The 25,298-nt window shown below is 39.7% G+C and overlaps 1 protein-coding gene across 1 annotated transcript in view; it reads right to left on the bottom strand.

The window, feature by feature from the left end:
- Positions 1-16,987, bottom strand: part of PPP4R3A (protein phosphatase 4 regulatory subunit 3A) — a 41,986-nt gene extending 24,999 nt beyond the window's left edge. The window contains exons 1-2 of the mRNA XM_066188671.1: positions 15,861-16,987; positions 8,533-8,588 (exon numbers count right to left, since the gene is read on the bottom strand). Of these exons, the coding sequence (XP_066044768.1) occupies positions 8,533-8,588; positions 15,861-16,002 (198 nt within the window). The 5' untranslated portion in view covers positions 16,003-16,987. The remainder of the gene's footprint in view (positions 1-8,532; positions 8,589-15,860) is intronic.
- Positions 16,988-25,298: the final 8,311 nt, after the last annotated feature.

Genomic DNA, 25,298 nt, shown 5'->3' on the forward strand with positions numbered 1-25,298 from the left:
AGCTGAAATATAGCCACAGTAAATACACATAGCTCCATGAAACTGTTTTATTTCAGGCAAAGTGCTAAACCATGCATTCACTCACTAGGACAAGAGATAGAAGAATTTTTCTTATACTTAAAACACAGAGTTTCTACTTCATTAAGTACAGATTTTGCTTAGAGTGATATTAAAATGAATACTGACAAAAAGAAACCTTACATTTAGATTTTGGTATGCACTTACTAGAAAACACCTTAAACTAAACTATAATCTAAACAGCACAATCAGCCAGCTCCAATGGGTTTGTCAAGCAATACAATATAATCAATTTGCCATTACCAGAGCAGCTACACTGCTTCAGAGGTACTAATGGCTTTACCTTGTAAATGGCAAATAGTTTACCTTTTCCTTTTCCAAAGGGTTGAGGAAGAGGTGGTACACAGAAGAAAGGGATTTAGGAAGACCACCTCCAAAATACAAAAGGAAGAAAAAAATCATAATTAATAGTTTATTCTCTACAAGACAGGTCATGGAGCAAATTCTCTGGTAATAACAGATTGACAGCACCTGGTACTGCTGACTCCAACAGAGCAAAAATACAAAAAAAACCCAAAAAAACCAAAAAAACAAAAAAACAACCAAAAAAACCACAAACCAGTTTACAAAAACCTGAAAACTAAAGGGCTCAAAAAAGAAAGGTCTTTTTCTTTACCATCTTTTAAAACCAGTATGTACCTTGCTGCATATTAAGTGTAGATATCAGCTTCAAATTCTAATACATTTTTATCTCTCCAACTGTATTTCTACTGCAGTAATGTTCAAGGCCACTCTCTCCTTATCTTCACACTGAGTAGTGCTCATTTAATTAAAAAAGCCAAACAACCCTAACACCAAATTTTAAGTAGGCCCTAGCAGAACTTGCAACAGTTCCATCTAATTATATTTCCATCCAGGTAAAAGTGGTCAGACTTTTAAGCAAGTCATTTCCGAAAGGCCAAAATGTACTTTCCTCTTGATAAGGAACACAACTAACAAATGGGGAAAGGACTAAAAGAACACTGGTAAGGGCAGTGCTACTTACATTAACTGCTTAAGCTTAATAAACAAAAGCTCTCTGAATAAAATCCAGCAACAGATCAAGACAGAGAAAGGCAGGCAGGCAGAGAAAAATGAAAGAAAAACCAGAAAGTTAAACCTGCTTTTGAAAACCAGAGGCAGAGATGTAGAGATGTGTATTTGGCCATAGCATAGCAATTTTTCCCTTTGGCAAGATCATCTACTACTAAACGTGAAGTTCACGCCTCCATACAGACTGATTTTTTTTAGTTGTTTCTTCTTTGGAAAACAAAACAAAACAAAAAAGCTTTAAAAAATCAATTGAGCAGCAGAACAATCATCTTCCAGTTTATCAGTATTAGAAAATGGTTTCCAATTGCCAGCATTAAAATTTGAAATTATTAGTATCTGCTGTCATATCACACAAGGGTTTCATATATTATGGTTCCTCAACAGAAATCTATCAATTGTTACTCTCTGGGTCTTTGGTAAACTGTATTTGTTTGTACAACCCTTCTCGCATCAAAGGACTTTTAAAAAGAAAACATGAAACAAAAGGCACTTCACTCTGTTGCATAATATACAGTTTTGTCTAACTTTAAAATTCAGTATTAAATGCAGACAGATGTGACTGTAATTTCATTTTGTTAATCCTACAAAGCTTATAATCAAAAAAAAGAACAGTACAAGATTTACACATGTATGAAGAAATGACTGAAGGAAATTCTAGATGGAGTTAAAGATAGAAGAACACATCAATGACAGTCTACTTTTTGTTTATTTTATTGAAAGAAATCTTTGTACACGCTTTATCTGACATTTCCTCAGTGTAAACTGAGTCCACTAACTACTCTGAATCTCTCAGCTATGGAACTGGAGTATCTGTTGCTTCCAAATGTCAAACATTATTTCTTGAAACTCTAGAAAGCAACTGAAACTTCTTAAGAATGCCTCCTCCATTCAAAGAGAAAACAGGAGTAAGGATAAATATGCTTAGTAATAGTGGCTATTGGTTAGAGAGGCAAGGAGATAAGTCTTGCACATTACATCTTGATGAGCATAAAATTTTCAATTTCAATTGGTTCACAACAGCAGTTCTGGCTCAGCTGGATCAAAGACATGTCCTTGTTGCATTTCTTATCTAGTTCTTTGCAAACAATTAAAATGTGAAACAGCAGTATTGAACCATAGCTACACTGTGTTAACTGTCACAAACCTGGACAAAGGTTTTATTATTGAAGGATCTTACACTGAGCTCTCTGCAAGAAGCTCAGCATTCTAGCTCCTCATATTCTCAAGATGCATCACAGTTCTTGGCAAGATCTTTTTTAAACAGGATGATAATCAGAAGCTATTTATGTAGAGTTCATGATCTCATTCAAAGATTGAAAAATCATTCGCTGCTTTCCAAAAAAAAAATACTTTGACAGTAGTGCCAGTTGGATATGTCAGCACTATCTTAGCTCATACAAAATTTGCTGTGTCCTTAGGACCATTTATATGAATTTGTTTCTGTTACAATAGTGCTCATTATGACTGTGCACACAAAATAAGGAATTTTTTTAATTAATCAAAAGTTCTGAGTACGGCCTTGGTTTAGGAGACCTATGTACTTAACATTCCCATAAGGAAGTATCAATCATTTCTATCAGTGGAGGAATTTTAGCTTTGTACACTCCAGTCCTTCTAAGGGCACCACCCGAGGCAAAAATTCAGAATACAATCGGTGATTCCTGTGCTGCTTCTCTCTCTCTGCTGGCTGCATCAAGGCCACACCAAGCAAGTTCTGGTTAGTCAGAGGTTCTCCAGAGGCACTTCAGTGTGCTACAGTTTTATTTGAGACTTTATGCCTCAGAAGCTAACCTGCAACAATTTAACCCAGGAAACAGCAGTCACTCCACTGAAGGAGAGGGTTTAGTATCTATGACCCTACGACTTCTCATTTCTTTCAAAATATTGCAAAAAGGCTTCTGACTTACCACAAGAGTAAAAGGTTTTTGATACACTCTACCAGTCTAAAGTTCTTGCCACAGCCCCTGCTCAAGGTCAACTTTTATTAGACATGAAATCAGTTTTATTTAACTATTAGAAAGCTGATTAGTAGGTGTCTTGTACAGCACTCACACAGATCTCCAAAGCAACCTCTGGGATTTCATCATGAAGAATTTCAGAGCAACCAGTACTCAAGATTTGATTCTGTTATGATTAAATTAACAAAACTGTTACTGTTTGACAATAGGCTCTCACTACTGTTCATGTCCAGGGACAAATCTTCTCCACAGCTCCAAAACATTCTCATGGCAGCCCTATGAGATTGAATCTACACTCAAGTAGTGATGCCCTAAATTAGGTAAGTATTTCATAAGTTCTTGCTTTCAGCTTTAAAAAGTAAATGAATCTCTTCCTATTAGCCCTCGCATGGTTCAGGCTTATAACACTTTCCTGGCCCACACAAGGCTCAACACAGCCAAGCTGTTTCTTCCCCTGTTGGACTGCCTAATTGCTAGTTCCTTATATAATTCCTTAGATTGTTTACAGTCACAGACACTTCCCTGGACATCCAACCCATCTTTCAGCATCTCACTATCTAAATATTTGCAATCAAAAGTACAGCTTCATAATTCCAGGTTTCTCTTTATGAAATAAACTACTTGCACTACCCAGACTTTTTAATTTAAATATAGAGTCAGTGTGGTAGGTCGTGGCAGAATCTTCAAGCTAAAAACACCAGGATATGTAATATCTGTAATAACGTAATATAAAGTTTCAATTCTGTGTTTGGTTTCAAGCACTTTTTCACCCAGAACCTGGTTATGCGGATGCGCTAGCAATTTATTAAATAAACTGATTAGCATGCCAAAGACATACTCAGATTGTGTTCTACCAGTTTCTGTGAAAGCTCAACAGTCACACACAATTTTTCGGTAAGTGATTTCGTAGCTGCATTCCCAAGAATCACATGGAATAAAATCAGTTTATTAATTCTGCAGAAGAAACTTGACTTACTGGCCATACTCAGCAACAGTAGAAAAATCAGAACACACAGGAAAACAGACATGAAGGAAAAGAAACATGTTAAGTTCAAATGGATGAACCAGCCCACCCCAAACCCAGGAGCAGCCCACCCTTCTCTTTTATTCCCTTACTTCACAAATCCACACACTTTTCCTTACTATCTTAGCTACAATATGCACAAATTTTATTGAAACAGTTTCACTGCTGGCTTGTCATGACAGCAAGGGTAAGAAGTTCATCTTCTTTAAGCATTCGGTCAGTGCGCTTTTGGATGTTTTCAAAACTTGGCTTTTTTATTAATCAGTCTGCTCTCCATTATTGAAGGATGGCCACCTTCAAGTTACATAGTTAATACATAGTACTCTGGATGAATTTTAGCTTTTTATTCTTGTGAGGAACTGAAAAAGAGACTGCAAAAGCAAAGGACACAAGACACCTCCAGGGCAGAGGCAAGACTCTGTAGGTGGAAGCTGTAAATAACTCAAGTCCTTCTTTTATCAGAAAGGGAGGCAATATATACTTACTTCATCACTGTGTTACAGGATGCACATGGATGCATCTAAAAAAGCTGAGGATACAAGTCTTTACTGTTCTATTTTTAAAGCACTGCCAAGGTATACTGAAAAGCTATGCCCCAGTCCACACCTGTATCAGGTTTCTCCCTAGATAAATACTATGTGTATAGAGGGTTTTTCAATCATTTAGAGCTGCACAGGAAGAGGTGTTGTCCTAATATACTAGTGCAATTATTCATTTTCTGAATAAGGATCTCTTTTTTAAGAACAGCATCTTTGTCATTAACATTCTGAAATTTCAATGCCTTAAACCCCCAAACCCACAATATCTTCTACCTTTATTAGAATATTAAGAAAACAGCCAACAACAGAAGAGAAAAACTAAGTGTTCCACATGTGATCCAGCAATGCCTTGTATAATTAAATTCCAGATACTAAACAAAATTCGCTTTTAAGGTGAATACTACTACTTACCCAGTAATTAAATCCAGTAATATTCCATGACAAAGTTATAGGACCACTAATGTAACACTTTAAAATAAAAATGCCAACAAAACTTAATATAGAGCTGTAAACAAGAATAAAAATCAGGTGCTCATGTGGCTGTACTGTGCAAATTTTGCTTTTTCTGAAGAATCTTCTGCCTAAAAATAGTACTTTAACATAAGAAATATTATTTCTTCCTTTTTTTTTTTTTTTTGAGCCACAGGACATTAATTTCTCAAGTTGTTTTCTTTCTAGCTATTTTTCCTCATTTGGCTTCCTTTCTTCTAGTTCTAGTATAAATAGTGACGAGTTTGCCAGAAGTGCATGGTTCAGAGCATCAATGAACTTCCACTGGTAGCAATTCTATGTTGCAGAACCAGATACACAAACCTATCTCTCTTTTTGAACACGGCAGAAAACAGCTCTTCATTGTGACAGACTGATTTATTTGACTAATGCAAAGGTAGCCAAAAGACTGTCTCTGAAATTCATGTTTAATGAATTATTTCAAACCTCCAGGAGGCAGGTAAGTCTGGAAAGACTGGGAACTAGACTATGCAGCAAACTGAAGTACCTCAGGTTGATGTATGAAAAATGAATCCCTGAACAGGACTTAAGATCTCCCAAGTAATCTTTCTCTCCAAAGGCAGAAAGTTGTATTTACTAGCACAAAGGGCAGCCACTGCTTTCAAGACCAAACACCAAGAAATATAAAGCAGTCAATCAGGACAAAATCATACTACAAGTCCAGCCTAACAGGTATAGTTTTTGTTGGGGTATTGTTTTTGGTGTTTTGGTTGGTTTTGTTGGCTTTAGTTTCCAAGGGAACAGAGGCAGCAAGGCAAACTTGTCCTCAGGTCTTCACAGCAGTATTTTGATAAATAATTATCTAAGCTACGCAGTTATTAAAACACACATATGTAAACCATGAGACTGCATAATTTCTGATATCAACAATTAATGAGACCATCTACTTCACACTAGCACTAACAGATCAGCACAGGTAGAAGGTTGTTTCACCAGTGGGAGGACTTCCATGTTTATCACAAATGTATCTACAGGTATCTATCTATACTTTTGTTGAAGAATCCAAAGTAACTGGCACAGCAAGGTTCCCCAAGAGCTTAGTACACATTATCTCTCCTTGCTCCCAATCACAGATTGTTTCAGTTAGTCCAGTAAAAGACTGTTTCTTCGTTCAAGCCTCATGTCAGCCTAACAAAAGTCAGAACTCATCTATTTATTCCATTAGATATTCAAAGTGCCCACAAGCTGCACGCTGTGCCATAGCAAAAACATATGTGCTGCTATGTGTCCCTTAAAATATCATGGAGGTTCACCCTCACAACAAAATTCTGATATAAAAGCCTGATAAGATCACAACACTACACAGCAACTTTGAACTTCTAAGATTTAGATTTCTGGGAGATTTTTTTTTAATATTGTAAATGCAATAACAGCAGCCAACCTCAAAAGCAAGTCTTCTATCTCTCTTCTATCTTCTATTCTATTACACTGAGTGAGGTGACTTAAATGGCCTTCTGCAGGCAAAAAGAAACATCTCACTCACCCTTCCATCTCAGTTCCACAAGTGGATCTTGTGTAAGGTGGTTTGAAAGTTCTGCCAGCATAGAGAGTTACCAGCTTTTGAAGAGGGATTTAAAGTACCAAGTTGATTTTCTTGTGGTTTAGTAAGCTTAAGCCATTCAGAGTTTTAGGAACAGAACTGGAAAAACACCTACTTGTTCTTTCAGCTGCTGAGCTCCAAGTTTAGCTCATATGGAATCAGGTTTAAACTCTGAACTTGCCTTTTACTAAGGGAAAGAATAAGCCAGCCTCACATGAAAGAAAACAGGCTACAGAGCAGATTTATTAGACACACCAAGAAGCATTTGGTATTTCTAAGGCTGGGAGTGGAGCCCCATATTCAATCTACATAAGAAACTGGTTTGCTTAAATAATATGAACAAACCACCTGCAAATACAAATTTCTGTCTACGCAGCATTTGAAAGCTTTAAAAACAACACTTCTCCAGCACAGATAATGTACAGTGTGCTCAAATGGGACAGATTCATGTCAGTTATTTTTATTTCTCTAACCATGTTTTCACAATGACCAGTATGATTTATGCAGCACTAGATTACAATGTATGTCTGACTCAGACTAGGAAATGCTGTTACACTGACTGGCATGTGTGGTGGTTTGCACCAATCTTGCAATTTTCTGCCCACCTGAAGTAGGTTTTATGTCTGATGTGGGATAAAGCCTATAGACACAAAGCTCACCCTTTCAGTGCTCTTTAACTGAATTAAACCAGCAAAGCAAGTTTACACCAGATCAGTACTTTATGCCATAGAGCTGTGAAATATTCAGTGTCACTTCAGGAGTTCTAAAGCTCAAGTTACTGTATCACAGAACCATGACCTCAAGCTAGTCAGGATTACAGCTAAAATTTAGTCTGCTTAGCATTTTTGCTGGTTTTGTCCTTAATCCCTGGAATTGATTCTCCAAATCCACACTTGCCTTATCAGTTGTTCAGTATGGGCTGCTTATACAGTGCATTATACCAAGAGACAGATACAGGTTAAATTTTTCAAGGAAGGGTATTTTTAGCCCATACTGGTTCTCCCCATTCAGTCCAAAAAACAATCCTACGAACAGCTGCAGAGACACAACTACTGGGACTGCCTGTAAACAAAACAACAGTATGTCCATGCCTGTAATAAACTATTCAAGCTGAAAGACTGAAGAGTGTTTTAATATATTAACTGTACCTGACAAGATTTTAACAAGTCTGACCTGACCAAACAGGCAACAAAATACAATCTGGTTCAGCATCTTTAAACCTGTAAGGGCAATTCCCAGCATCCATGAAACAAGCATAGCAAATAAAGCACAAAACCTACACAGCTCACTTCTCACCCATCTCAGGAGCATTCTTTAGGGGCTCACAACGTATGGCTTAAATAACTGAAGCAATGTGCAAACTGAAGGTGAGAAGCTGCTTTTATGGACAGAGAATGCTTTGGAGCAGTAGTAACCCATACCCACCTTCCAAGTAAAAGACAAAGGTTAACATGTAAATAGCTTTAAAGCCTTTTAGTCTTTCCTTGAGTAAAAATACATTTAAAGTTATAGCATCTGAAATATAAAGAAGAAAAAAGCCAGATGATACTAAATTTCAGATACTATGACCCTCAGAACCTCAGCTATTTTGTGATTTTCCCAACTATGTTTTGACTGTCTTTTCCAAAGCCATTTTTGCAGCAAAACAGAGTGCAATTTATCTGTGTAACTTCACCAAAAGTGCAGAGGAATAACACATGATCGTGTAATGCACAAAACTGGTGCAAACTATATCACCTATTTTTGGCACAAGAACATAAAATATAATTTGTAATAGAGGCAAAAAATTTACTGTTTTGCTCCACTGTTGGCTGTCTCTGCCTTTAAACATGAGAAGAAAAGTATGTTTACCTGTTGCTTCTGGTACGCAGTGTTCGGATTAATTTTGGACTCCAAAAGAAGAGAGCCTAGAAGAAAAAAGTTCCACTTATTTATAAGTGTGCTAAAATTTCCATCTCTACATGAATTTTCTGATCACTCTTTCCTTGAGTAACAGTAAGTCTCTTAATCCCTACCCTTGAGCTTTGTATTTCATTTGTCCCTCAGAGACATGGTTCACACAGGACAGAATAATGCTCTGAGGACTGAATTTTAAATCTTTCATATTCTAAGTAATGTTTTTCCCACAGAAAATTTTTAGACATGATGAAGTCTGCAAGTCAGCAAATTGCATTTCAGAGATTACCTCTGGTTGTTTGTGTGAAAATTCTAATCATGTGGTATTTGTTCCTAAAGGTTAGCTAAAACACTTATTTTCCTGGGAAGCATATCTAGAAATTAATGCTTAGAGCAGTACCAGAATAATACCAGAAATTCTGCTAATACCAGAAAACTTCACACAATAAACTCAGGAACAATGGTTTCACAGCAGGTTTTACTGATGTAAGACACAGAACAGCAATTCCATTCTCATGTCTCTGTCTCCTTTCCCCTCCTTTTGCATGTTAGCATTCTTGTGTCACATTTAAACAATCTGAAGTGTTGATCTATGCAAAAACAACTTTTAACACCGATTTTCTTCTTGGACCAAACATTTCCCCCATCCACCTTGCTACTCAGCTGCACTAATGCCAGTGCATGACTTAAATTTACACATCTGCAGAGCTTCACTCAGCTTACACAAAGAAATACTGATAAATTAACTTGCACTGTCAATCATAAAATTAAAAGGTAAGGCTGCAAGCACCCATTTAAAGTGGCATTTTCCATTTACTTACCTGCTTACATTTAGGGGTTAAGAAAAGTGTTAACTTCTCAGTTCCATCACCATAGTTCTAAGGCAAATGTATGACTAAAACATGGGCTGCTCTCCATCTGCTCATCCCCCAGCCTGGACTGACACCAGGGGCTGTCCTGACCCAGCCGCAGCACCTCAGGAGGTTCCCAAGGGCCGTCTGGGGCTTGTGCAGCTCCATGGGGATGGTGTCCTGTCCCTCAGGCATGCCAACCACAGCACTGCAGCTTGCAGTGCTCACAATGCACTGGATCCCTCTGGCTGACACTGATGAAGATGTTGGGTTGGGGGATGTGAGGAAGAGCCTGAAGAACCAGATCACAGAACTTCATCTGCTGTACAAGTGGTGTATCATTAAAGAATTACAGAAATATCAGAACATTCCATTGTCTGATAAGAAAGACGAATTGCTACTACTTGACAAATTTAGAAGCTTTACCAATGATTTTTATATCCATCAGCTTACTATGTATGTGATCATCATTTGATGATCAAACATACTATGTATGTGATACATTTAAGTATTTTTTTCAAATTAATGTACCTGTGAAGGCTGCTTGTTGCTAATTTCTGTCTGTTGCTCTACAAGAGGCAGCCTTCTCTAATGAAGTTAGCTTGAGAAGCTCTCATCCTGTCTCAACTGCTCCTGGAGTAAAAGCTGTTTACAAATTCAGATACAATCCAACAACAAAACTGAAGTAAATACCCCTCAAGGGAAAACAAGACACACAGAAAAAGTTCTCCTGCCTCAAGCCCAAATACACTATTCAGGGGTTTTTTTGAGTTTTTCCAGTTTTCTGACATGCACCAGCTCTGTTACCAAAGCACCTCATTTGCTTAAGTGTGACTGCACAACTAAAGAAAAAAATTATCACAAACCATAGAGCAAGACAGAGAAGGAAAACATCTCAGATGAGGTTTACAGACAAATCCAATACATTGCTCATACTGTGGCCATAGTCTTGAGCTTTGAATTTTGGGTTTGCATAATGATCATCTAAAACCAGCATTTCCTTTTCCATTACAACCATCAGATACACAGAGTCAGTTGTGCTTTCAAAGTCCCAGCTTCTACTATTTGAAGTTTTAGGATATTATTTGTGCCATTAAATTGGCTGACAAATTTCCATGAAGTCGTTACTGTCTAGAAAAATTTAATACCAGAAGTATGACCTAAAAACTTCTAAGAATCAAAAGTAATTGATAATTTCATCATCATATTTTAATGGCTGAACACAGACTTATAGACATGGAAATCCCAGAATTAGAAGAATATCATACCTAACTTGAATGCTATGTTTGACAAAATACTATTTTAAAAAAATGAAAACAACTGAATGCAGACACTTCATGTTCCAAGCTAGAAGCAGACAACAGAGAATGACTTCTTTACTAGACTTATCAAAAAAGAGCATTTCTTCTCTACTAAACCTGATGCTTGCAGGAAAGACAAATCAAGCTTTTTAAGGCTTGAATTGCTTCTCACCATCACATGGTTCAACTTACTCCTCATCATTTTGGACAATTAACTAGAAAAATATTGATCTGGAGATAGAAACATACTGAAGAGTAAGTTGTGCTCTATAACCAATAACTGCCCCAAATCCATCCTTCTGGAGAATAGATTGCTCCATTTGTGCAATAACTACCCCAAAAAGGGTTCAACAAGTCAACGACCAGTGACTAATCTATTAGTTAGTTCAGGGAGTTTATTTCACACACTAATTTTTACAAGATCAGGCCTCCTCCTAGTGTGAGGCAATGTTAAGTCTTTGTTACTTGCATGTGGAAACCAGGCAGCAGTAACAGACATCTGAAACAGATATATTCTTTAGAAAAAGGTTACAGAAATACAACACACCACAAATAAACCTGCATTCAAAGTCATTATCACTTGTTTGAGATGCTTTTGTCATAAGCATTACATTCTATGTAGGTGTTTTTCCATTGGTACTACCCTAGAAAATGTTATCCAGTCTACTTCATAAAAACACACCAACAGAATTTTATCTTCATGGACCCAATGACTCTATTCAAAGTTAGGTAAGACCTGAAAACTCATCCTAATGCAAGCTATGTTTTTAGTAAATGCTCCAAAATTATGCAGGTCTAGTTATTTTTTAAATTACAGCCTTAAATGAATTTGTAACGGGAGCTACAAAACACTGGAGCCAAAAAACAGTATCTGAAACTACCTACAAAAAGAAAAACCCCTGACTTGCAGAATTCTGTTACCTGCCACTGTAATGCAACACAGCACAGCTGGGGTTTTGGTAGCAGAAAACACCGTTCTGTGCTGCACAAGGAATGTGTGTATAGGGAAAGACTTGCTCAAAAGAGATTACATACACATATTCGATGCTACTTTCAATTCTATTTAGAGACATCAAACATCCCAATTCAACAGTCTTAAACAGCAAATTTGCAGCTTTGTTTACAAATATGCATATGGAAGAGACCAGTTAATGTGGAACACTGCTGCTCTCCCACCAAACTGTTACATGGAGCCTGACTCAAAAGCAGAAAAAAAGAGTGCTGCTCATTACCCCTCACCAGGATAAACATGTTTACATTTCAATGAAAGTTTCAATTCAAGAGCTATTTCTTGCAAGATGCACACAGAGGTTTAAGTTCTGCTGCAAGTGAATCAGAGAAGCTAATCCTCAGAAACTCAAGAAACAGTTGAAACTGGGGCCAGTAAAGTGTTCTACAATTCCAAGAGAATATTCCTCAGTCTAGGACACTTCTGGAGGGTTAAACCCAAATATAAAGCAAAGTGGAGAACCATGAGAAAAGAAACAAAACAAAACACCCAAGTCATCTTCCCCCACGCTTTTTTCATTCTGATCTAAAATAAATACTGCACTGCTTGCCTAAAAACAAGCCAGTAAAATCAGTCCTTTGAGTTTGAACAAGGTAAAAGAAACTTAAGGCAAGTTTTGCCTAAGCCTGCTTGTTGTACAGGTTTACTGATCCCTGCAGTGCAGAAACAGCAACGGCAGGCGCTGGCCCTGTGGCAGAAGTTACTAACACACACACTTCAGAAGCACCAAACTGCAACTTCTGAGTGAAAATTATGAGAGTTCCTAAAAGAGAGCTCACAAATATGGCCTGCAATGGAGGCTTAACATCCACTTATCAAAACGTTTACATACAGGACCAGGAAGTTTTAATTAAAGGTTTAAGCTTTCAAATTAACACAAATTAATTGAATAGAAATGTTCACTTCAGAGGCCGTTTCAGTCATCGGGGCTCAGAACAAAAAGAAGGTGATCTGAAACCACACAGTAAACCCCAAGAAGCAGAAAAACATTTTAAGAATAAGGTAGGCCACAGTGGCCTAAAATACCATGTCAGAAATGGGTAAGAAATCAAAGGCTTCTGATTACACACAGAAACTCACACTGTAGGTGATAATTTTTAATAAAGTATTTCACTCTTGCTCTGCTGCAATTCCAAGTAGAATACATTACAAATAGGAATCACACAGAGAAACTTTTCAGGGTTTTAAATAAAAAAAAGCGAATAGCTTTCAAAGTGTAAAAAAATTACAATTTCATGCTTCAAAACATAATATACCTGATATGAAAGCAGTTTATGATATTTCTGCTCTAAAATTGATTATTCCACATTGTCTGCAATGACTCTTAACAGTTTAGTGCCTGGCAACATTAGACATGCAGCTAGCAACACGACTCACCCATCTACTCTAAATTATTTTCTTTTATGATGGTGTTAAACACCTGCACAAGTTAAAAAACCACTCCTACAGATAAAAACCCCTTTTACCCAGTTCTTATTCCTCCAATTCCCAATGACAGCTTACGCTGGACATGGTATACTTATTGTAATTCCCTTATCTGAACACTCTGGCTGTGCTATAAAATCTCAACCACTTGTAAAGCAGCCTACTGCACCAAGTCACAGCTGCAAAATCCAAAGAGCGGACCTTGTGCCAGCCCACATGGGCAGCCAGAGAAACCACTGGAAATTCTGCTGTTGGTCTGTGCACAGCCAAAGTGGCCCTTGAACAGGAGTGGGAATTTCCCACACATGTAAGGACCTACTGCTGACATCCCCAGGCCCTCCCCTGCTCAGGAAATGGAGCCTTCACCTTGAGGCGGATGCCGAGCTTTTCTGTCAGCCTCCTGCAGTAGGTCATTGGAACATGCACAGGGTGAAGCTCAGCTCAAAGTCTAGGAAAAGCTGCTTTAGAAACGCAGGAAGGAAGAAGTTTCATTGTGGAAAGAGGAGGAGCTGACAAAGAAAGACAATACAAGAATGCAATGGAGGCAAATGGTGTATAGGTCGGTTCCTACCACTTGTGTGTCTTTGTTAACTGGGAAAAAGTTAAAAATCACAGTCAACTATTTCATTTAGTTAAAAAAGCATGCAAGGAAACACGAATTGTACAGTATATAAAACACAAGTATGGCATTACTTTTCTCCAAATCATTTGCTCATATGTAAAAATGACTCTGCCTTCAGAAGTAGCCCACAAACAACAGACACTGGGAGTAAACAGAATATAAATCAAATTTTATGAGATGTTTACACAAGCAAGTTAGAAAAACTAGCCTATTAATAGAGTGCACATTTACCCAGGACTGATACTACCTACTATATTAAGAACTTTAACTCTGTGTATTATTCAATACTGTGAAGTACAAAGTCCACAGTTTGAGAGAGGTCTAAAGTGAATATGCTGCCAAATAAACATCTGTGTATTAGGTGCAATTAGTAACTCTGAGCCAGTTCTGCTTTGATTAGAGTATATTAGCTATGCAAGACAAAGCAATGACTTAATTTTAGTTTTTATACCAATTTTTATCTTTCTTCTTATAGATATTCATTTACAAGTGAGCTCAACTCAGGCTCTAATCACTCTGAAGCACACATGTCCCACTGAAAGTTCATAAATGGATTTTAGTTCAGATGAGCTATTTCTTCACAAGCACCTTAGAACTGCAGTTATTTTATTTTCTAAAAAGAATTAAAAAGAAAACAAATGAAAAACAAACAAACAAACAAACAAAAAACCCCAAACAAAAAAACGGAAAAATTTTCATGCACAGGAGACATAACACTTTTTAAACCTGACCCCAACAGCCATGCAGGCAGCCAGGACAGTTTCCAGGACAAAACATACTGTGAAAATTAGCCTAAAAATTTAGTGATCTTTTTAATCCCCTCTTCATGTTGAAATTAAACTATTATTTAAAATTTTATTTCCATTTGGAATGTTTTCCCTTGCACTGTGAAGCTGCTCAAGGTTTAAATGCATCTTCCTCATTGTAAAATAAATAAAAATCAGGTGTCAGTTTAACCTTTTAAAGTATAATCAAGAAACTACAAGACCTCTCTGGGGGCTTATCAGAAGCTCAATTACCAAAATCCTGCTTAGATGAGTGATTCCTCCATATCAGGTTATGATCTCTGCTGTAGAGATTACATATTGTACAGTTTAGCAGAACTTTCTCAGAAAGTAAGGATCAATGATTCTCAAGTTGCTTCTCATCCTACTTCCAACAATAAAAAAGCTTAACAAATAAAATTACAAGGTCTGTTGACAGTCAAAAGCTACAACTAGATCTACATGTCACTAAATACAGTAGCTATACATCTGATGAAGTAGTAAGTCATGCACTGACAGACTTTAAAAGTAAAATGGTACAAGTTTGAAGTACACATTTTAGAATCTCTGACCACAGGAGTCGTGAACTCACTTAACCAACAGCCAAGACTAGCCCAAACATGTAGCTACAGGGCTAAATATTACTACTTAACATATAATACTGACACATGTTGCCAGAAAAACGTGAAAGAAGTTGATAATCCATCATTTTAAATTTATCTTCAGGAAGAACTAGAACTGCTGAAGGACTGAGAATTTCCATTCCATTAAAAAAAAAAAAAGCATCTCTGAAAATGCTGTTCTGTCTATTACACTGTCTTTACTACCATAACCGTGCTTTGAAAACCGCTGATAGCTGTTAGAATGTCTTACATAACTCTAAAAGCTACCAAGGCAAAGAGCAGGTGGAAGCAGAAAGGTGTTAGCCATCCAACGACCTTCTATAAACAAATACTAAAAATCTAAGTTTTGAGTAACTTTCATGAGGGGATCGCTTCCAGAAACATCCAGCGATCAGTTCTGAAACCAGACCAGTAGATATCCAAACCCACGCAAGACTCACAACGAGACCCGAAGGCATCTTGCATGCAACACCGTGTATTCATTAAGTGCTACTATGCCTGCACTTGATGGCAATCCTGTTTTTTTCACTTGGCCTAGGGCGAATGAGCCCTGCTTAGCGCCTACCCGCTTTTAGGAACACCATTTGAATCCTGCAGCAAAACATGAAGGCACCAGACACAAAGCTACACCCAGTTCCTTTTCTGGGTAGGACGAGGAAAGACCGTACCTTCAGCCGTACACACTTACCATCACTCTCTGCCCTGACTAGCAGGGACATGCCCTTGAGCCTCTCCACGTAGCAAGAGGACACATGCCCCGTGCCTCGATCATCCCACTGGCGGTCCTCATTGAGCGTGTAAACCTTCACCCTCCGCCGGGTGTCCGTCATCCTGCCGCCGGCCGCACCGCGCAATCGCCGGGGGAGCGCAAGGCTGCTCGGGGGCCGGGCCCCCCTCGGGGAAGGGCAGCGGGAAAGAAGGGAGCAGCCCCACACGGGCACGCCAAGCAGGCTCTTCTTACTCCTCTTCAGCGCCCCAACGGGATCCTCATTATCGGGGGTAACGGAGGGTTGGGGAAGAGGGGGAAACAAGAGGTGAAGATGTGAAAAGGGGAGCTGCTCCTTCAGGTACAGTCAGACGCTGCACAAAAGGCAAATAAGCCTAGGCAGGGAGAGCCGCAGAAAGGAGAGAGGCTCTTTGCAGGGCGAAGGGCAGGCAGGAGAAGCGGTGAAGACGGGATCCCGGAGGAGAAGGGGATCCACGGTAGTAGAAGCAGCGGCGGACTGCAGCCGGCCCAGCGTGACAGAAGCAGGCGTTCCTGGAAGCCGGAGCCCTGCCGTGGAAAACGGGGGGGAGGCTGGTGAGGCCGGAGGGAATCAGAGGAAGGGAGACAGGCGGGAGAGGGGCCGCTCGCCCTGGCCTGTAGCCCGGCTCTATTGTGCAGCAGCTGCCCAGGCCCGAAGCCCCTCGCTCGCCGTCCGTCAGCGCGGGGCTCCAAGGAGCCGCCCTCCTTCCCGCCCGGGCTGCCCGGGCCCTGCGGACACTGCCCGTCCCGGGACGGGTAAACGGCCAGCCGAGCTCAGCGTCCCGTCTTCCCCATGGGCTCCGGTCGCAGGCGGCGGCTTCACTCCCAGCCTGGCTCCGCCGCCATGTTCTTCTTCCTCCTCCTCCTCCTCCTCCTCCCGGTGCTGCGGCGTCTCAGTCCCGACTCCCCAGCGCGCCTTGCGACGTGGCTGCGCTTCCAGGCGTTCGGCGGCCCGGCCGGCAGAGAAACGCTGTGCCCTGCGGAGGGAGGGGGCGATCGGCAGCGGCTGGTGCGGCCCGGCTCCCTCCGGCCCCGGCTCCACCTCAGTCACTGCACGGCCGCCATCTTGGTTTCACCTCTCACTGGAGGCGCGGGGTCTCCCAGCCAGAGGCGGCACGGGCCGCCCGCCGGCATTTAAAGGGCCAGCGGCCCCGGGCCGGGGACGCGCATGCGGCCGTGGCCGCGCCGTTACCGCGGGCCTGGGGCAGGCGCCGGCGGACCCTGGCTTTGTGCTTTGCTTTGCTTTGCTTTGCTTTTCCTTTTTCATTTTTTTTCCCTTCCTGTCACACCTTGCCGAGTGATACCAAAGTTAAACAGCTTTTGGTTGAATATCTGTTGGATCTCTGCAGTCATAGATGGGATCAAAGAATGTCAATAACAAACAAGCTGTCGAGGCTCTGCTTCTGCCACTGCTGCCAACACCTGAGCATATGTTTGACAGGTTTCCCTAAAGTATGTGAAAACACTGGTGCGTTTTGGACCCCACTAGCAGCACTGCAGAAGAGAATCCATTTCACAGTACCTTCTAGATACACAGTGTGCCTGGGAGCTCACTGCAATATGTACTCTGTTGTATACTTTTGAACAAGCCCTGGTACTCATTTATCAAAGTGAGTTTTATTGAGGGGGGTTTGAGTCAAAACCACAGATTTGCAGCTTTCACCAGCATTAATTATGTATCACAAGGAAGCCTCTAGTCAAGCTCTGTTTTCCTTTGTCCATCTTCTATTTTGTTTGCCCTGTCAGAAAGACAGTGTTTGGTTGCAGGATTGATACGCAGTTTCCTGAACAAGTTCCCCAGGGTCACAGCAGCAGCCTGACAGAGTTCAAGAGGTGTTTGGGCAACGCTCTCAGGCACAGGCTGTGACTCTCGGGGTGTCCTGTGCAGGGCCAGGAGTTGGACTCGATCATCCTGATGGGTCTCTTCCAAATCAGAATATTCTGTGATTCCTGATGTGCCCAGACCAAGCCATTTGGCCTTTGCTCTGATGCCCAAGGGCTCGTTAAGAATACAAGAGCCTTCGAGAGTGTTGTTTGGGTGCCTGTGACATAGCTGAAAGTATGTTGTGCTGGTTGTTCTCAGCATAGTGTTCTTGGCTAAAGCAGCAACGGGTTTGAAGAGATTCAGATGTCTGGGAACTGTGGATTGTGGGCCTGGCTGAAGGGGAACCACTATACAGCATGTGCACAGAAAGATACTCGTTGCCTTCACCTGGTGGCCTGGGCAGCTCTTGAGGGGATGTTCCTGGGCAGGTGCTGTGCCAAAATTTCCCTCAGGCCAGCCTGGAGATGGATTTTTGTGACTTCAAAAAAGATTGATGTCACTTAGAGAAAATCCTGTCGGACCATTATATTCACATACCATTTACAAATTGTACCCTCTTGTGGCCATCAGATTAAATAGAGACCACACTGCTCACTGCAGTTGTGTGTTTTTTGGGTTTTGGGTGGTTTTTTTTGTTTGTTTGGGTTTTTGTGTGTGTGTGTGTGTGTGAATTGAAAACAAGAACTTAATCAGATTTCTGTTTACATGGTTTGCTTTATGAAAAATTTGGGCTCAGCTTCTTTTAATAGGCCTTGTGTTATTTTGATGCCAGTCTGAATAATGCTCCGTGCAACAATAGTGCCCACTTGTCAGGTTTTAACCCAATTCTCATTATGTTTGGCAAGGGGATTTTATTTTTTCAAACATTTCTACCCCAGTCATTCCAGAAAAAAAGGTTGGGCATTGAGAGCAACTTCCCATGCTGGAAAGTAGTTGGGAAAAAAAGAAACGTTCTGTTTATTTTTCTTGGAGTAATGAGTTAGAAAGCAAGTCTGTCAGGTCACACCTCAATTCCTTCTCTCCATTTCTACTAGTTTGAAAGTTTGTGTCCAGAAAGGAATATCTTCAGGCATCAGGAGAGTCTGTTATTGACTGAGTTAAAAAGTTTAGGCCCCTTTAGTTCCTGTAAATAATAAAGGACCTAGCCCTGATAGAAAATTTTGCCCACCAGGAATTGAGTAATAAATGATGAGATGGAGTGTTGAATACAGTTTTAAACTTTCATATTCCTAGGAAAGTAACTACACATAGATCAATGCAAGAGGAGTAAGCTGAAACTGGGTTTACCACAGAGAGCTACTTTCTTGCACAGCACTCAGGAATAAATAACAAGGTAACTTTTTCTTTCACTGCCTAATAATCATTTTGGGAAAGAAAATTGCATTGTTACTGTGAAGAACTTCAGGTCACACTTACAAATTGGTCCTATGTACTAAGGAGCTTCTAAAACTCCTAGCTAACTATTTTCTGAACAACAAAAAAATTATATTAGGGAAACTAACAACTTCAGACTTTACTATGATGAAGATTATCACTAGAATGAAAGTCTGTGCTTGCCTGAATAATATAGATATGGCCATACTCAATATGTGCAAACAGGGTTACAATCCATACTACACACACACGGACACTCACTATGTCTTCTTGTTCCCAAGACATGTATTCTGACTTGTGCCTCAAAAAGCTGTGGAAAATGAATGGCTGAATAAAAGGAAAAAATTGAATAGAAAAATTATCATAATAGGGGGAGGCTATAAAGAAGATGTCTATAAAGGAGTCAGAATATTGTGATCAAGAAAGCGGGGAGATTCAGAAAAAATACATTTCTAGTTTAGTGGGGAAGCAAACACAGCAGTTTGAAATAAATACATACCGTAGATAAAAAGCAAACCTAGCAACCGTTACAAGTTATGAAGCACAGAAAAAACAGAAAAGGATGTCTAGAAATTTGTATGGTTGGTAGTTTTAGGAACAGCTCATGTTTCCTAAATTTTAACACAATTATAGGCCTATTATATCAAGATTTTAATAAATGTTGATATTGATACAAAAATAGTTTAATAAATAAATTTGTTTTAGACTTGAGAGAATGTATGATGTATTTGTATCATATGATGATGACTAAGTGCTTTTCTGGTCATTATTTAGAAGGATATTAAACAACTTTTCTTAGAGAGAAACATAATCAAGTGTGCAGGTCCTAAAAACTTGAATTTGAGAGTCCTAAAGAGGCTTGCATGTGTGATCTCAGGAAGCATGAAACCATATTAACTCTTAATAAAGCTTAAATTATTGCAGAAATTCTGCAAGACATGGAAACTGACTATAAGTATTCAAACTGGACAAGTAAGAACCCAGATAACAGTACACTGATTTATCTGACATCCGTCACAGGCAATAAATGCTCACACAGAATGCAATAAAGAATTACAAGATAGGCCTACAGCAGTAGCAGCTGATGTGGCTTTAGGGAGAAAAAATGTTTAATTTATTGTTAAATTACAAAGTTGCTCATAGGGGTAATAGTGCAGATATACATGGATAGTTCTCCGGTATTTTTCTGGAAAGTTAAAATTGTAGTCTGTGAAGAAAGCTCACATTGCATGGGTCAGATTTGAGGTGACTGTCATAGGTCAAAAGGAATTATTGATCTCTGGAGATGATCCTAGATGACTGTGAGAAATCAAGAGTAGGACCGATGCTATTTAGGATGTCTTGTAATGTTTAGAAAGTCAATGTAAAATCTCTGTGCATAAAAGCTGTATGTGACTCAGAGAGCTTGGAAGAATGGCAGGAAATGGATAAGGACATAAGGGTCAGAAACAGACAAGTTCACTTACTGAAAGTGCTGATGTAGAAAGAGTGGCTTAGCCTGGGACAGTTGGGAAGGTTACTGCAGCTTCTTCTGGCTTATTCCAGCTTTACAAATGTCAGTGAGCTCATCAGTGCTTCCCAGTAAACACTGCATTTTTAAGGCAAGCAATGACACTTTCACTTAAAATTTTGAGCTGTAAAGAGTGTTTGTTCAAGACCTGATGGATGAGCAGCTCAGGCAGTCAGGTTGTGGCCTGGTTGTGCTCTGACCTACACCTCCTAAACAGGACCCTTCAGATACAGCCAAATACAGATACAGGGTCACATCTATGGAAATAAATAGTAAGGCAGCTCTGAAAGAAGCAAGGCTGCATAGTAAACAAGCAACCCAACACAAACTTCTGGTACTGTTCTGTGTCTCTAAGATCCTATAATATGCATTTGGGCATATTGTAAACTAGCACGCTGTGGAAGATTGTAATATCAGGAATAAGAGTAGCTTTAATGCCGTATTAGATATTTTTGGTGTCCTCATGGTTAACAAATTTTAAGAAATTGAAATAGATCAGAAAGGACTGTTCTGAAGAGCTTCATTTTTTTGCAGATCCATTTGTTGCACTCCAAAATCACTGATTCCTGCAGCATGCACTTTTTTGCAGCCATACCCTCTGAATCATGTCTTGGATGCTGCTGCTCAACTTGCACATCCGCCACAGATCCCTGAGAAGCAGTAGCCCTGTTCTTGTACCTGAACCACAAATGTGAACCTGTGAAGGTCAGCAGTTAAGATTCTGTGACTCTTCCTCCTACATAATGTGCATATGAATCCCCTCAACAGATATGTCATCTCTTTTCTTTCAGCCCCTATTGTCGTCTTAATTTTCACAGTACTGAAAAGACCCTTGTCTTCCAAGTGGAGCTTCCTTTTAAGAGTTCTCTGCAACTGCACAGTCATGCAAAGTCTGTATTTGTTTTGAATTCCTGTATGCCTCTCTGGAAATGCTATGCTTTATCTAAATATGTGGGCCTCATTATCAACAGACTGAAGAATTTCAAAGCACTGCTGATGCAGAGAACATGCCTGGGTCATTTATTCATCCAGTAGTGAAAATTCCCCTCCTTCGTGAGGGGAACTCCAAGACATCTGAATTGTGCTGGCTGTCTGTATACAGTACATGTTTCTATTTTTACATGTATTATTTTGCCTGTTGATTGTGTTTGTAAAGTTTTAGTAAGGAAGCTTTGAAAGTCCATCAGAAACTCAAAAGGGTTGAAAACTACCTCGATTTTTTCTATTATATCTCTATCTAATCACCTAAAATTACTATCTGGTGCAATACTCTCATTCAAATAAATTCCTTATTACCTTAGGCATATGCTGAGGTGAGTGTGGGAACTGTTGAAGGTGTTTCCAGTTTCTGTAAATAAGAACTACATAGGTGGATTTAGAGTAAAAAGGGAAAAAGGCCAAAAGGGATGGAGAAGGGACATTGTCAGAGCCAGAACAAGACAGCAGCACACAGACATAGGTAGGTGCACACTCATCCCTTACACACACCCAGAGTCTCTGCAGGCTGGTACTTCAACTGGAGCAGTCATCTGGGGTGACTGGACTAGATCTGTGTAAATTTAGGATCAGATTCCCAGACAAAAGCTAGTGAAAGTGACAATACATCCGTAATAAAGTGTAATAAATGTAAAAATATGTCGGAAACCTGAAGAAATGTCCTGAAAAAAAGGGAGGCAGGTAAGTTTTTTTTTAAGAAAGTAATTTAGAATCAGCCATTGTACTGACAGCAATTCAAATATAAGTTTGGGTTTTCCAGTTTAAAAATACATGAGTCACTTCAGTGTTTGTGACAATGATGGTCTTAGAGATGCAAATAATTCAAGACTTGCAGAGAACAGGAAAGATTGTGGTGCAAGCTGCAACCAAGTAATAGAAATAGATTGGGAGCACATCCAACTACTCAAAAGATTACTTTACTAATTATCTTAGCTGGTTCTAGTGTCTTCCATTTTGCATATGAAGCCAACAAAGCAGAGGTGAGAACCTGACACCAGGCTCTGTGGATGAGCTCTGCAGTAACAGAGGCCAAGCATTTAGGGAGGGAAATGTGCAGTCTTTACTTTGCACCCCTTCTCTAGCTAAAAGCAAAGCTAAGTAGACCAAATGCAAACCTGGAGGTTTTGCTATTATTGTTATCTAGAAAAACAACCTAAATTGTTATGGAATGGATTTACCTCAGTAGCAACATAGAAATTCCTCTGATTCTACATTCTCAGCCTAGCCTCCTCTTTTTTCATATATGTTACCTCTCTTCTGGTTGACACCAGAGACAGGATTTGGCAAACATCTGTAACACCTTGAAAAGCATGAAGAAAGTTGGCAAGGGTCAGTTGTTCAATGTCCCCTCCAATATGAGAACTGAGGTGCAAGAAGTCCAGCAAGTATGTGGGAGAGTCAAAACAAGAATAATTGTTCTTTTTTCCTAGCTCATTGAAGAATGTGACGGAATGCTCTGCTGCAAGGAAACATTGATGCTGAAGTCAAACTTAGTAGTCCAATGTACTGATCTACTACGAGGGTCTCTTGCAGAGCATGGGTGGCCTCAAAGCAGAGCTCTCAAGTGAGACGCTTCTGTGACTAAAGGGCAAAGGCATTAGAGGCATGTGGGGATTATGAGCGGATGTGCGGGAGGAATTGGGAATAGGGTGTGTGCCAGGAACGTCTGGAGCAGTGAGGTGCAAAGGGTCTGGCAGTTTCACGCCCCAGGGCGTTGAGGCGTGGGGTGACTGCAGCGACACGGCTCTGCAGCTCTGCTGTGCACTGGCTGGTGCAGGACAGTAGGGCTGAATACACAGGGAGAAGGAATAGTCCTAAATAAACACAACTACGACCACACTTGGACATTACTGCCAAAGACAGTGTAAGTGAATACCATTTCATTAATCACTGCAACTTGTCACTTTATAGAAATTAGTTGTTATATTATTAGAATTATAGATACTAAATATTCACTAACAATTGTCTAATTAACATGCAGGATTTTTTTGTGATGTTTATGGCTTTCATTAGTGACAGAACCTGAGAAAATAATAATGAGAGAATGTATAATCCATAAGAATATATCACAGTTCTATGTGTTTATTTGTGTTTAATACTGACTAAGAGTATGATGAGAATTCTTTAAATTTTCTGAAATCTTCTTCATAAAAAAACTTTGTAAACATCTATTCTCTGGTAGATAGGTGTTTGAGGCTCCCTGATGTCAAGACATTCTCTATAATTTCAGATATGTGGTATAATATAGCCATTGAATTTAATGTGCTTGTATGGGGACAACAGAATTGCCAGCTGGCATTCATTGAGGTCCCCTGAAACAGCCACCCTAGAGCCTTGATCACCCAAAGAACTTAGAGTGTTTTGCAGCCATGAGAGTATTCTGGGGCAACTAGAGATAAAGGAAAACAAGACTAATGCCAGTCAGTAAAGCTGAAACCTTGATCCCTTCCTGCTTTCCTCTGTGCTTCTCACTTCTCATAATCCCAAATCATTGGGATTATGATTTACACTTTCCTGTTACCTTTTATATTTGACATGGACCAGCCCTAAATCCCTTCCCTGACCTTCTCACCGAGGAAACCATGGATTCAATCAAGCTCATCTCCCTCCTTTACTCATACAGCTGCCCTCTTTATATCTCTACTATGTTCCTCCCAATTCCTTTCAGCACGCTCAAATGAGTTGTGCTTGGCTTATGTTCTCACCTGCCATCATGCTCATAGCTATCACTAGTTTGAAATCTCTGCTATACCATGTTCCCTGCTATAGGACTAATCTCTGTGCTTGCAACATCCTGCACAACTTCGTTCCTTCTCAAGCCAAATATATTTCCAGAGGTTTTTTCCTCTCGTTCTCTTTCCTGTTTTATACTTGCCTTGAAAGCCTTCCCCTATCAATTGGCATGTATCAGCCTCTGGTTTATCCCATGTGTGGTGCTTTTCTTCTTCACATTGCAAATATTATTCTCAATTTTCCCAGGAAGTGACTTTTTTGGGGATTCCAGCACACAAACCTTGTCATTTAGTTCTGTATAGCCTCTTTGTAGGCATGAGGAGTGGCAAGGGGGAAAGAAGATCCCTGACAATATTGCAAAATAACTGTATAGAGAATCCACTGTAGCCAAAAACTATAATAAAGGCATGGACATGGGAAAAGTAATAGTATGAAGGAAAATCAGAAATATGAGTTTAATTGGAGATACAAGTTTTGTTTATCAATTGCATTTTAAGCACACTACATGTTAAGCAATTTTATAGAAGTTTAAACTCAAATCCACACATTTCACAAACTGAAACAAAAACTTATTAGCAAAACAAGGCTTCAGCCATTTAAAGAGGAGATGTTTTTGGAATGACAATTAAATGGCATTTTTCTAATAGCAGTACACTGAATGGTATCAGAATTGGGAACTGAACTGTTTCTTGCCTCCAGCTATCTCAGTTCAGAGCTTTCATAGCAGAAGAACTTAGAGATCCTGAGGGATTTTTTTTCCCTCCAAAACACTGTACTGAAAATAACCCCCTAGGAGGTCATAGGGTTACACAGAAAATAGCAGCTTGATTTATTCATCCTAAATAGCAAAAGGCATATTTTAGCATATATTAAAAATTGACTCATTTTATGCACTTTTTCAGTCTAGTGTCTGATTTTGCTGTTGATTTATTTCTGCACAGTG

This window comes from Chamaea fasciata, unplaced genomic scaffold (assembly GCF_029207755.1).
Source record: "Chamaea fasciata isolate MVZ Bird 193981 ecotype frontalis unplaced genomic scaffold, bChaFas1.0.hap1 SCAF_7, whole genome shotgun sequence".
Classification (NCBI taxonomy): domain Eukaryota; kingdom Metazoa; phylum Chordata; class Aves; order Passeriformes; family Sylviidae; genus Chamaea; species Chamaea fasciata.